The 13,785-nt window shown below is 42.7% G+C and overlaps 1 protein-coding gene across 2 annotated transcripts in view; it reads left to right on the forward strand.

Annotated features, from left to right (window-relative positions):
* Positions 1-13,570, forward strand: part of INTS4 (integrator complex subunit 4) — a 39,052-nt gene extending 25,482 nt beyond the window's left edge. For both annotated transcript variants that reach the window (XM_030042869.2, XM_030042868.2), the window contains exons 17-23: positions 1,598-1,678; positions 4,003-4,133; positions 5,117-5,176; positions 7,457-7,616; positions 7,937-8,080; positions 9,421-9,541; positions 11,964-13,570. In XM_030042869.2, coding sequence (XP_029898729.1) covers positions 1,598-1,678; positions 4,003-4,133; positions 5,117-5,176; positions 7,457-7,616; positions 7,937-8,080; positions 9,421-9,541; positions 11,964-12,157 — 891 coding nt within the window. In that variant the 3' untranslated portion in view covers positions 12,158-13,570. The remainder of the gene's footprint in view (positions 1-1,597; positions 1,679-4,002; positions 4,134-5,116; positions 5,177-7,456; positions 7,617-7,936; positions 8,081-9,420; positions 9,542-11,963) is intronic.
* Positions 13,571-13,785: the final 215 nt, after the last annotated feature.

Raw genomic sequence — 13,785 nt, forward strand, 5'->3', positions numbered from 1 at the left:
TTAGTTTGACACCACGGCAGCAACCCTTTTCAAAGTCAGCTTCTTGCTGTAAACGGGAACTAATTTTTTGCTTCACTTCTCAAGCTGCAAGCTGGCCGTAGTATTTAAGTTAGTCTTTTGGCATTATTTAGGTGTTTGAATGTAACTTATACACATGTAAAGCAAGAACTAAAGCAAGCAACAAACATGTTTCCAGAAGGGACTCAATAAAAGCTTTGTTATGTAAAATCAAAAAGGGATTTCAGTTTCTTTGCTAAATGCATAGCTGCCAGTTGGCATATCTCATGGCAGCCCTCAAATCCTTGGAATACATTTATCGCCCAAAGAAGGTATTTTAGATGAGTGGTGTTCAGTACAATCCTAGCTAAATCCAAAACTTCTGCCAAAGCGAAATGTGCTATCCAGGCAGAGGACCAGCAGTTGGAGGTGGCTTTGTTGCCCTTCTCCAGGGTGTGACTGGAGTGAACCAGATGGTTTGTGTATCTGGCAAAGAAGAGTGCTCTGTTTGGATGAAGGGGGTAAAACCTGCATCAGCCGTTCTTGGCTCGGGGATGCAGAGGAGTCAGTAATGTGGCTGAAATGAAAAGTAACTTGTAATATCATACAACTAGAAATTCTGATAAGGCAGAGAGAACCCAAATGTCAGAGCAGCCTTTTTCATTAGATTTCTTTCCAATTGCTTCCTTCCCCAACAGAAAGAAGCTGTTGGGGAAAAAAGTATCTTCATTTCCCAGCCTCTTGAGGCTCAAAAGATTCCAGACACAGGAACATCCAGACAAAAGGCTCTACATACCCTGTGATTTTAGGGGTAGTTAGCTGGGATTCTGGGGCCAGCCTAGATGAAGGATATAGTCTGTATGTTCTTGAGCTTTGGCTACAGCCAGCTTTGTGTGTAGCTGTATCTAAGGACACGCAGCTTCAAAAAGGAGACAGTGATATAAATCATCCAGTCAAGCGTTCTTAATTTTTTTAAACATAAATCAAAAAGCAAATAGGATGTGGTTGAATGGGGGTTTTTGGTTGTTTTTTTTAAATACAAGTATCAGTAGCTGATGTACACTCAGTATTCATAGTAACTCCAGAATCTTTGGTGGGGTGGAGACTGTCAACAGGAAAGTTCAGAAATATAACTGTGTAGGTGTGTTTCTGGGGACAGTTGTTACTGTTTCTGCTTTTTGCCTGCAATCTGAGATTGCCCTGATCTTGGTCTCAGGGAGGTGGCAAAGCAGTGGGCTATTGTTTTTCTAATAAGTGACTTCATTCTGTGTAAAGTTCTCCTTAAAAAGTACTGAAGAGTTTGGCTCAGTCAGTCTCTAATTTATAGCTTTGTTAATATTATTCTCAACTTCTGTTTTTTATTTTGTAGTTGTATAGGTATCCCTGTGTATTTATAGAACAATACATAATTTGTAGGCTTTGGTTCTCTGTGTTATATTTAAAAGCACAAAAAACCCCCTTGGCCTGCTTTTTCAACCAACCTGTTGGCGTACAGCTGGGAGACAGGGCATCTTCCCTGCTCCCAGGCTGATCTAGCACAGTGTTATAATGTTTAGACTGAACTGGGTATTTATCATCATTTTGTGGTTTTCTTCTGTAGGCCTTGCAAGAGAAGCTGTGGAATGTGGCAGCTCCTCTGTACCTGAAACAGAACGCATTGGCATCTGCTGCAGCAAAACAGGTGAGGTAGAAGCATCTGGGTCTGTGCGGAGGCAAGTCCTTGGATACGAGTCCTTCCTTGGCCACGCAACAATAATAATACACTTCTGACCTTCCACTGCGGTAGTCTGTCCAAGTAAATCTTAGTTGCCCAAAGTGGAGTAATGTCCCTCATCTTCAAAAGATGAGTGGCGAGTGGGGGAGGTTCATGACAACTGTAAAAAGGCAAACATCATACCCATCTTCCAGAAGAGCAAGAAAGAAGATCCAGAAAACTGTGGGCTGCTTGGCCTCACCTCATTCCCGGGGAAGGTTGTGGCCCAAATCCTCTTAAAAGCCATTTCTAAACAAGTGAAGGTCAACAAGGTGATTGGGAACAGCCAAAATGCATTTCCCAAGGGCAAATTATGCTTGACCAACATCATTGCTCTCTGCGATGAGGGGACTGGTGCTGTGAGCAAGCGGAGGGCAGTGGATGTCATATATCTTTGACTTTAGCAAAGCCTTTGATGCAGTCTCCTGTTGTTTCCTTTTCACCAAACTGGCAGGATTCTGGCTGAGTAAGTGGGTGATAAGGCTCCTCCAAATTGAGTAGCCAGCTGATAGGCTGGGAGAGGGCATGGCTGCTGTTCAGGCTGGTCTGGACAGGCTGGAGAATTGGGATGACAGGAAACTCCTGATGTTCAGCGTGGGGATCCTGGTGGACAACATGTTGAGCATGAGGCAGTAAAGAAGGCCAACTGCATCCTGGGCTGTTTTTCCAAAAGCATAGCCAGCAGGTCTGGGGCAGTGATCCTTCCCCTCTGCTCAGCTTGGAGGAGATGACATCTGGAGGGCTGTGCTGTGTTTTGGCCTCCCCAGTAGAAGGAGGATGCTGACAAACTGGAGCAAGTCGGCAGAGGGCCACCAAGGTGGTCAGGGGCTGGAGCACATTCCCTGCAAGGACAGGCTGAGGGAATTGGGCTTGTCCAGCCTGGAGAAGAGAAGGCTTCAGGGTGGATGTACTGCTCTCTACCACTGCCTCATTGTAGGATATAGCTGAGGCAGAGCCAGACTGCTCTGGACAAGAGGCAATGGACACAAACTGGAATATGAGAAACTCTGATTAGATATAAAGGGGGGGAAATTTACTGTAAGGGTGGTTAAATACTGTAACAGGTTGCCCAGAGAGGTGGGGGGAATGTCCATCCTTGGAAGTGTTCACAATTTGATGTGGCCCTGAGTAAGTGGATTTAATTAGACCTGCTTTGAGCAGGGGACCAGGCTAGGTGACCTCTGGAGGTCCCACCCAACCTGAGTTATTCTGATTCTATGATGTATAAATGATCCTGGAAAAACTGAAGCTAAACCCTAAGAAAAGGTAAAGGAGAAAGCAAGGTATTAAATAATCTGGAAACAAATCTAGGGTAAAAGCAAGTTCATGGATCTGCTGGGAAACTATGCTGACATTTTGAGTGTTCAGTTAATTAAAATGTAATAAGAGGCAGGTACTGCTGTGCATCAAAACCACCTATGCTGTTGACAGCTGTCCCCAGGGATGAGTAGAAACAAAAGCCTATCAGCTTTTTAAATCTTCATTAACTGAACTGTCTGTCTTGGGTGCCCTTCTCAGTTGCATGTGAACCCCCTGGGAAGTTTTATCTGTTGTGATTGTGAAAGTAGATCACTTCCCGTCAACGCAAGGTGGGGGAATATTTCCTATTCAGTAATTTGCAAGTTCTTGGCTTCTGTACAGTCATACTGAACTCAACTATATTGATCTGAGCACTTCTCTTGCCTACTGAAGCTCATTTATTCAACAGGTAAAGTATCATGAGTAAAACTGTACAATGTCCCATCTAAGCTTTTAACTGTGTATCTAAAATAGCCCAGAACATTGCTTATCTTGTGATAGTTCCCATCTTCAGCTGCAGTACATGAAGCGTTGTTGAATGTAAAGTTGTTTTCAAGCAAACTTGTCAAACCTAGCTCCAAAAATGTCAACCTGAGCAGGACCACTGAGGTTGCTCTGTTGTGCTGCTCACATTTTGTATTCCAGAGTAGCCGGTGGGAGTCTGTGAGTGCTCTACCCCTAGAAATTTAAAATGCAATGTCAAAAGATAGACTGCTGATGGAGGGAGTGCTTGATTTCAGGTCAAGTTTCACAAATTGTTTCTTTAATATAGCCAAGATAACCTTTTAGTATTAGGTGCCACTTTACGCCGTGAAGAATTTCACCAAAAGAATGAGACTCATGGATTAATGTGTTCCTCAGTATAAGGAAAAATACCAGAATCTGTGAGCATGCTTGTGCAAGAGTTTAACTGAGTCTGATGGTTTGTTAACCCTGTGGTGTCTGTCTGCCAGATCTTGGAAGAAACTTATAAAATGGAGTTCATGTACAGCGGAGTGGAAAGTAGACAAGTGGTCATTATTCACCACATGAGACTGCAAGCGAAGGCGTTACAGCTTATAGTGACTGCGCGTACCACTAGAGGGTAAGGGTGACCTGGTACAAGGATCTTCTTAGGGTTAACTGTAAGCTTAGTTTCCTCCAGCTTTCTTTGAAAAAAAAAAAACAACAAAAAAAACCCCAAAAAACAGCAAGGATAAATTAGGCACATAAAACATCACGGCATGCCAATAACCATTGCTAAACTAATTCAGAGTGAAGAGCCTTCTTTTGCCTTTGGTGTAGCTGTACAGTGACACAATACTAAATTAGATGACAAAATTATTAGGAAGACATGTTGTGGGGGTTGAATTCTCTCAGCTATGAACATATAAATAGGTTAAAAATGTTGTAGAGTTGATATTTGGGACCTATTTATACGAGGAAAAGTCATGTATCAAAGAATGCACTAATTGTGTTTGCTTCATTAAGTATTAGTTGCTGAGTTTTTAGCATCAGAAAAGAATTGTCTTTTTGACTGATCTGCAACTAATGTTTGTGTGACTTGGACACAAAATGCTCGTGTATGGGTAACATGAGAGGCTCTGTGTGGTTCGTTTTGGCTGCTGAGGTCGGTGAAGTTACACATGGGTTTGGATGGCTGTAGAATTAGAATTTCATTTGGTGGAGTTAGAGCAAGGTGGTTAGTATCCTAATTTGTTTACTTTTGTTTTGAGTTTGTTGGCATCAATTTACTGTGTTGCCATAGAGGTCCATAATATATTTGCCTCTTGACCTCCTCTTTTATAGGTGGAAAGTTAATATTTTCTAGCAGTGGTGTTGGGACCTTAATTGGTGCCTTATGCAAATGATTTTTTTGTGGGAGGGGGATATGGATGTGGGGAGGGAGATAGCAATTGCTTTTTTTTTTTTTTTTCTCTTGTGGGGAACACCTTTCTGGCCTTAACATTGTAAGATCTTTTAGTTTTTGGGAGCTTGAATTGGATTCCAAAACCCCTAAATGCTCATAGCCATAGAGCCAGTTTTCTTTATTTAAAACTAAAACAAGGAATGTTACCTTCATTACAGAGTGGAACCCCTTTTTGGGATGTGTGAAAAATTCCTACAGGAAGTAGATTCCTTTCAGAGGTGAGAAACTGTTGCTTCTTCACTTTATGTTAGAAAGTCCCCCGGCCATTGTCATCAGGGAATATTCTGTTTGTTTTTCATCCCTTAGCATATCCCTTCCCCTTTTGATGCCCTACATCGGGGACTGCTATCTCATGACACGATAAAGCAAGAAGTAAACTCCCTTCTAAATGTGGGATCAATGGAAAAGCTTTCCTGGGAGTGTGACAAAAAAGGGAATTTCCCTCTTCTTTATCACAGATTTCTAAATTGTAAATGAGAGTGAGTGAGCTGTCTACATGCTCAAGGTGGGAGTCATCTCACCCAGGTTTTGACATCTGCTTTGTAGACCACTGCTTCTGTAGCACTCACCCAGCTCTCCTCTCACTGGAGAGGTGCTTTTTCATCTTGTCCTAATCTAGATGTCTAAAAAAGGTCAGGCTAGGGATGCCCAGGGGTTTTTTTGTTGACTCAGAAGGGAATTGGGTAGCTAGCCCAGAGACATAGGTATCCAGAGTTGGCTGAGCAGAATTTCATCTCTAGTTCTGATTAAATTCCCATTTATTTGTGGTCCATATGCTTGGCAGTTGTGGCTGGTTAAGTGATGAGAAAAGGGAGCCAAATCTACCCATTCCCTGATGTTTAGCTTATTTGGTAGCTAATGACTAGAACTGTTCATTTGCTTTGTATCTTTTCTTCACTCTGAGTCTCAGGATGAGCAAAACTCATCACCTTTTCTGAGGAATGCTAACTCCTACGGGCAGTGATGAATTCCACAAAGGGAATCTGCATGATGGTGGATCTTGTCAGTTAACTGTAAGGTCACCTATAAACACTCAGACATGTAAAATCCCCGTGTCTAGGTTGTGCAGCCTCAGCATCCCAGATTTTAGCTGCATCCCATGACAGAGTAGTTGAAATTTGTTGTCTACATAGTGGCAGTCATAGGAACACAAGGATGTGTATTCCTGCGTATCCCTCTTAGCATTGTACAGAGGAGAGCATGATTTTTCTTCACCCTTGCCAAGCTGGTGGTAGAGGCTTCTGTTTATGGATTATGAGCTCCTGTAGAGCACCACTAGGATCCTGAAAAAAATCTCACTTTTCAGGCTTTAGGACCTGAAGCTGTTTTGGGCATGTCCAGTATGCCTATCCAGGCTTTATTGAGTCAACTGTAGGTGAAGATACAGCGCAACGCTGGAGTTGACAAACGGGGAGGAGACCCCGTTGTTCAAGAGGCTGTTCACCTACAGAAATGGTGCATTTTTTTCACCAAATTGCATGAATATTTACTAGGCTTACAAAACTGTCTTGCTAAACACCACAGGAATGTTGCTGGTAATAACAGATAAGCCACCAGTGACTCAATCTAATGAACCATCTTCTGCATGCAGGGTTGTAGGGTAGTAGCCCAGTTTTACTTCTATATAAAGAATAAGAAATACCAAACGTTCTTCTTGTGAGAGGCTGTTGTCCCAAACTACAGAATGGATTCCATTCTCTGTTCTTGACCTCTAGAACTAGCTTTTCCGCCTCCCCACTACTGATTGTAGTTTATTATTAAGATTTCACTCCTCAGATGTAATAAGTAATACTTTCATAAATATTGGTAGAGAAAAACCATTCTGGAAACTTTGCTGCAGCAGAGGGTCAGACAACTCACGTATTGGGTGTGTGGGTATGATAGATCTGTAATGAGTCAGCTATGTAGTTAGCCAGATGAAAGTGCACAGCATAAAGAATTAGGGATATGCATGTCTTCCCTGAGAAGTACCAATTTAAAAACTGTGCAAGGCAACTATGCCAGGAATGGCTCTTTCATCCAGCTGTGTTTCTTTGTTGAGACATCGAGATTGAATGCAGAGTGCTGGAATTGCCTGTAGTCTCATTTAATTAGTGCTTTTACTATCTAAATAGCATTACAGCTGCACATGCAATCTGAGCAGACAAATCCCTGCAGTAGCTGCTTCTCATTAATGTGTTGTTGATGGGCACCTCAGCATTTCTAGCTCCTTTTCTGTGAATCTAGATTCCTTTGCCCGCTAGGCTCTGTATTGATGAAGGACCCAAGAAGGGAGATCTGCATAGCCCTTGATGTTGTCAGTTTGAGCAAGGGTATGTTCCCAACATAACTAGCCAAAATCATCTTTATCTTGTGTGAGACGTGCATCAGAAGAGGACTTTACATATCTAATTCTGTCATTATAACTAAATGTAAGGATTAAGTAGCTTGGCAGGAAATAACAATACTGTTGAAAATGTTGAAAAAAGTATTTGATTTTTAATTTATTTGTAACACAGATGTTTCATCTCTGAGCTCCCACATATGCAAGGCAGTTTTGTAGACAAATTGCTGGACTTAATGCCCAGACTCGTGACATCCAAGCCTTCGGAAGTGGTCAAGATTCTTCAGACAACACTGCGACAAAGTACCTTTCTCCACCTTCCTCTTCCAGAGCAGGTCAGTTTAACACAGAGAATTAAAATGCAATATCCTTGCAGACTGTCTTAGCATCTGACTAGTTCCTAATATACCATGAAGCTTTTAGAATTCAGGTTTTTGGTTAGCCCCAAGTATTATTTCTTCAAAGGCTTTCTTCTTCTTACCTAACATCCTCAGGGCTACTGCTAATAATACAGAAGACTCAGTAATTCCTGGCAGTATCTAAAAGACTCCAAAGCTCATGCACAATTTCCCCATTAAGAACAGTAATGATTGTCTTTTTTTCTTTCCTCCTCCTCCCCTGGCCTCATTTTTGCCAACCACTTTGCCCCTACTAGCTCCATAGAGCTACTGCAAATATCATTGAGCCTACTGGTGAATCTGATAATCCTCTGAGGTTTACGTCGGGGTTGGTAGTGGCACTGGATGTTGATGCAACTCTGGAACATGTGCAGGATCCCCAAGGAACCGTTAAAGTTCAGGTAAGCAGTCGCTTGACACAGATGCCAAAAAGAATGCATCTTATGGGGAGTTTGTTTAAGGATGTCAATACTTCTAAATTGCAAATGATTGTACACTTTATTAGTAAAAATGTTGGATTTCTGTGTTTTAACCACACATTCTGAAACTGGCTTGTGTATAGCGTGCTGAGTTGACTTGTGTACAGTTCCTGAGAGTTTATTTGAGCACTTTGATGCCATTCTGTGCTCCACACAGTGCTTTCACATGCACCGGGCATGTTACGGACATGAGCACAAATAAACACTGGTGAAATTCCAGCTTGTGTAGTGGAAGAAGGAGGAGCAGAAGAAGCTGTTCTGAACAGTACAGAAATATGCAGGCTTTTGGCTCTTCGTATTTACAACTGTCGTGGTTTAACCCCAGCCGGCAGCTAACCCCCACCCAGCCACTCGCTCACTCCCCCTCAGTGGGATGGGGGAGAGAATCGGAAGAGTTAAAGTGAGAAAACTCGTGGGCTGAGATAAAGACAGTTTAACAAGTAAAGCAAAAGCCGTGCACGCAAGCAAAGCAAAACCAGGAATTTATTCACTGCTTCCCACTGGCAGGCAGGTGTTCAGCCATCTCCAGGACAGCAGGGCTCCAGCACGCCGAACGGGGACTTGGGAAGACAAACGCCATCACTCCCAATGTCCCCCCTTCCTTCTTCTTCCCCAGCTCTATCTGCTGAGCATGACGTCCTACGGTCTGGAATATCCCTCGGGTCAGTTGGGGTCGGCTGTCCCGGCTGTGTCCCCCCTAACTCCTTGTGCCCCCCCAGCCTGCTCGCTGGTGGGGTGGGGGGAGAAGCAGAAAAGCCCTTGGCTCTGGGTAAGCCCAGCTCAGCAGGAAGGAAAACATCTCTGTTTTATCAACACAGTTTCCAGCCCAAATCCACAACATAGCCCCATACTAGCTACTGTGAAGAAAATTAACTCTATCCCAGCCAAAACCAGCACAACATCTTAACTTTCTTCCTACTGCTGAATCCCTAGTTTCAAATGCAGCTGAGGAGGTAGGTGTGGTATGATGCCAAGTAAAATATGCAAATTCACTGCATAACAAAGAAATGAAAACCTCTGTTTACAATGCAGAGGAAGAAGCTGATGTCAATGTATTTTTTTTCCACGTGTGCTGTGGGTCTGAATGTCTGGTGTGTGGCCGTTAAATCTACGGCAGCTGGACTCCTGGCTCCAAGATAAAGCACACCTTCCTGCCTTCCGAACTCAAACAGCAAACGCCAAAATAACGCACACTGTGCAAATCCCCAGTTGTCATTCCGTTGTTTCCTTTTTTCTTTTTTTAATTTTTTTCCCCCCTATAGGTATTGTATCCAGATGGACAAGCACAGCTAATCCATCCTAAACCAGCTGACTTTCGAAATCCTGGTCCTGGAAGGCACAGACTGATAACTCAGGTTTACCTCTCACACACAGCCTGGACAGGTAACGTTAACGATACAAGTTCATGCGATTGTGTCGCCGCGCTTTTCTAAGATAGGAGCGTGTTTTGCTTGATCCCGGTCTCCTGCACATAAGACGTACATGCCCGCAGTCTTGGGGGGCTTTCGGGATCCTGGAGCCTACAGCTGTTGTCGATGCTACCCTTAGCGTTGCTCAGATTTCTGTTCTCGCAGCCTTTGAGCAGTTACCTCTCCCCGGTTGACAGGGCAGTGCTGCTCCGCAGGTGACTAGAGGGGCTGCTGTGGTGGGAGGGGAAGGCGCTTGCTGCGTGCTGGGGGTTGCACGTGCCGTCTTGCGGCACTGAGAGCACATATTCAAGGTGAGGTCACCCGTTTCTGTGCAGAGCAAGATCAGTTGCAGGAGTCAGGCCTGCATCCTTATTTAAAGGCAAGGAGTCATGGTAAACGTGATTCATTGTAATTCATTGTTTTAGACCTGACAGGTATTTTGAGCAGGGCAGAGAACCTTTGGAACTGTGTGTACTCAACAGTACAATTTCACTGCTGATTAAACTTTCACCCTTTTAAATGCCCTAAAAACCCACCCTTTAGCTCTGATGAAATACGTGATTCCAGCATTCACGTTCAGTCTCAGTTGGCATTCACACTTCCCCGTGAAAGTACTTCAGTAATTGGCTTGTGGACTTCAAACAATAAAAGCAGAGAGTATTTGTTCGCAGCTCCCTTTGTCCTGTTTTCTTTTAATCCCTTCACTTTTATTCAAATGTGGGCTTTTTTTTTCTGAGCAGTTATTAATAGGGTTTGGTGATTTTTTTTTTTTAACCAACAGAGTTTTGTTTAGTGCCATGTTCTTTCACATACTCCTCTATGTCTAGCATTTCCATGGTGTACTCCTTCATCCTGCTATCTTTGTTTTATTTTGGAGAAGAAAAAATGGTATTGTTTCTATGACTGGAAGTATCTGGATTTAAAGGGTCATCCTGTACCAGAGGGAGCTGAATCAAGTCCTTATTTCTGCTTCTGCAGTGTTCAGTGGAAGGGCGTTTTAAGTATGGCCCTAGGGGATTCTGTTCTGGTGTCTCTCCTAGCCATTATTTTAACTATTAACTTTGACATTGGCACTTACCCATATAAACCATGGGGAGGACACCAAGCTGGGAGGGGTTCAGGGAAGGGGGTCAGAATTCAGAATGGAGAAATTGCCTTAAGTCAAGACAATGAAACTTACTGAAGGCCAGTAAAAAGTGTGTGCTTAGGAAGGAGAATGCCCAAATACAGAGCACAGATTAACTGACAGGTGTATAGCAGAAGCGATAGAGGTGACTGCAAGCTACAAATAAAAGAAGAGTTGACAGTATGGGAGAAGGCGAGTCTCGGGGAAGTGTTAGCTGAACTGTGGGATAACTGTGGAAAAAGGTTATTTCTGTGTTCTGGCTGGCACTGATGACGTCTCAGCTGCAGTTCTGGGCATCGCATCTTAAAATTATGTGGGTTTCAGTAGGTTTCATTTAGGTTTCAGTAACGTGGTCCTGTTGTGGGTTAACCCTGGTATATGGTTAAGCCCCACACACCACCCGGTGCTCGCTCACTTCCCCTCACCCCCGGTGGGATGGGGAAGAGAATCAGAAGGGTAAAAGTGAGAAAACTGGTGGGTATTGCACCATTCAGCAGTAGCTAAAACATCCCTGTGTCATCAGCACCGTTTTGGTCACAAACCCAAAACGTAGCACCATGAGAGCTACCATGAAGGAAAATTAACTTCATCCCAGCCAAAACCATTACAAGTCCCTAAGGAAAAGTCCTAAAGGAATCAGGTTTTTCAGTCTAGAAAGGAACTTTTTGATGGGGCTATAGTCCAGCATGCCGCTCAGAGTCATACTATGTAGACTGAAAGCCCAATTTTTGTTATGACCACTGGGAGAAGAACCAAGTGAAATTGCCTTATGGGCAGTATTAGGAATATCTGTCTACCTGCTGAGGTGGTGAAGGAGCGGAAAAGGCTGTCCTGCAGTGTAAAAACCTCCCAACAAGAGAATCTTCAAGTAGTCTCCTCTGCTGTGAGTCTTATCAGACATCAGCTGGATTTACTTGATCCTGCCATAAAAATATAGGTAGCAAGACCACCTAGTTCTATGGTCTTTTCCGATTTTATTATTATTTGGTTGGAGTTACTTTTAACAGTTATTTTTGAAATTTGCTATTTTCAAGTTAGTCACGGGATTCTCTTTTTAAGCTGTGACAAAGGATGGGGGGGCACACACCTAAAACGGTGCTTAGTTCTACTGTGCTGAATGTAATGACAGTGTTGTATTTTCAAACACCAGATTGGATTCTGGTCAGTTCAGAGTGGCTCTGTACTTAACCCAGTATATATGAGAGAAAATTTCATTCAGTATTGGTTGTTGACTCTGTGATGACAGGGTTGTTCTGTTTTTTCTCTGCAGAGCCATGTCAGATTGAAGTGCGGTTGCTGCTGGCTTACAATTCCAACAGGAGCAAGGCATCTGCGAAAATTCTTAAATCTACCTGGAGCGAGAGCTTGGAGGCTCTCCCACAATCTGAAAACGGCATAGAGGGGACCATACCCTTCAGCAAACCTGTCAAAGTTTATATAATGCCCAAACCTGCCAGACGGTGAAATCTGTCACTAAAAGAAATATATTTATGGGCTTGTTGGGTTACATGAAAACAATATACAGTGTTCCAAGATAGTGAACCAAACCAAAACAGTTTTATACTTGCATAAAAAAAGTCAACTGCAGAAATAAAGCAGCTGAAGAACGATTGCTCTCCTCTGCTAAGAAGCAGACGGCCCAATACAGGAGTTATTCAGCTAGTTAAGAGTAGTTTCAGGAAAATGGAGGTGTTTCTATATTGAATCAGCAAAATCAAGACAGATCTCCATCAGCATTCTGGGAGTAATTTCATTGGGCCGTATCTTCAGTTTTTACTTATCAAAAGTTTCTCATTGAGGCCTCCAGGTTTTCTGCTATGTATTTACTAGGTATTTACTATGTAAATGCTTAGGCACATAAATCAATGTTATTTTTACAGTACTCTGAAATGAAGCTAAGGAGTTTGGTTTTTTGTGGGGGTTTGTTGAGGGGTTTTTTTTTTTGAATGTCTAAAACTTGTATTTGTGCATTGGTACCTAAATTCTTAGTGGAAAAAAAAAATAATTCTAAAGTGCTATTGTTCTTGTGTAGGATCTGCACCTCAAAGTGAAATTGCCAATTGCCGTAGGCTAAATCCTGAGCTATTTTACATCCTGTACAGCTGTTCCGAAGCTAGGACAGTTTTGGGGAGGGCACAGGTTGTTCATGTTGTGGTGTGGGGGGAGGAGGAACCTGTTGGTGCAAGCAGCGGAACTTCAGTTAGCAGGACATGGAGTTTAATTGAGTTTACATAAAATGGAGTCAAACGTATTAATTTCTGAATTGTAATCCAGTTCTCCCGTTGCATATTTGTATGTCTTCAGGAACAATGCAATTAAATACCATGGGCTGGAAAATTAGTAACCCCATCCCACTAAGTTCTGCAGAATTTCTTTCTTTGTGATGATCTTGGCGTGAGCCAATCTTACTGAGATGAGAAAATCTGTTTAGTTTTTCAATTCAGCAGCAGTTTTGGCAGTCAAAGTCTTTCTGATCAGCTGAAGTAGCCAAACACTCTCTCAATTAAGCAGCAGTCAGGCAGCTCGTCAGTGTTCCCCTAAGGAGGTGAGCTGGGAGTATGGAGGGACAAGAACTTATGAAAAACACGATCCTTCTGGCATTCCTGTTGGAAAGTGTGTCTGTGCAAGGCTTCAGTGGACTGAGGAACCTCCTATGATTAGTAGCAATCCTTTGGTAGGATTTTCTAGGAGCACTTAATGTGTGAAACTTTATAGTGCAGCAGCCAAATGTTACCTGTGTTCAGAAATCAATTGTTAAAAAAAAAAAAGGTGTATTTTTAGCAAGTAAACAAAGTAGTGAAGAAATACTTTCCAGTTGTACAGAGATTGGTGTAAAAACCCCTTATGTGCTTTCCCACAATAAAATTGGAAAACTCATCCTAATCTGTTTCCTCTTTATTCTATGAGTGAACGTGCATGCCTGCATGGTCCTAGGCTAGTAAGAGATTACAGCAAGTTTTTTGTGATTTTGTTTGAATTTTTTAGTACTGACATGTTGTGCTCCAAAGACTCATAACCATAAAACTGTTCAGCTGCTTTAAGTATTCTTGAATTAAATGTCCTTTCTTAGTGCTACTGCTCTTACAAACTGG

This window comes from Aquila chrysaetos, chromosome 19 (genome assembly GCF_900496995.4).
Source record: "Aquila chrysaetos chrysaetos chromosome 19, bAquChr1.4, whole genome shotgun sequence".
Taxonomy (NCBI): domain Eukaryota; kingdom Metazoa; phylum Chordata; class Aves; order Accipitriformes; family Accipitridae; genus Aquila; species Aquila chrysaetos.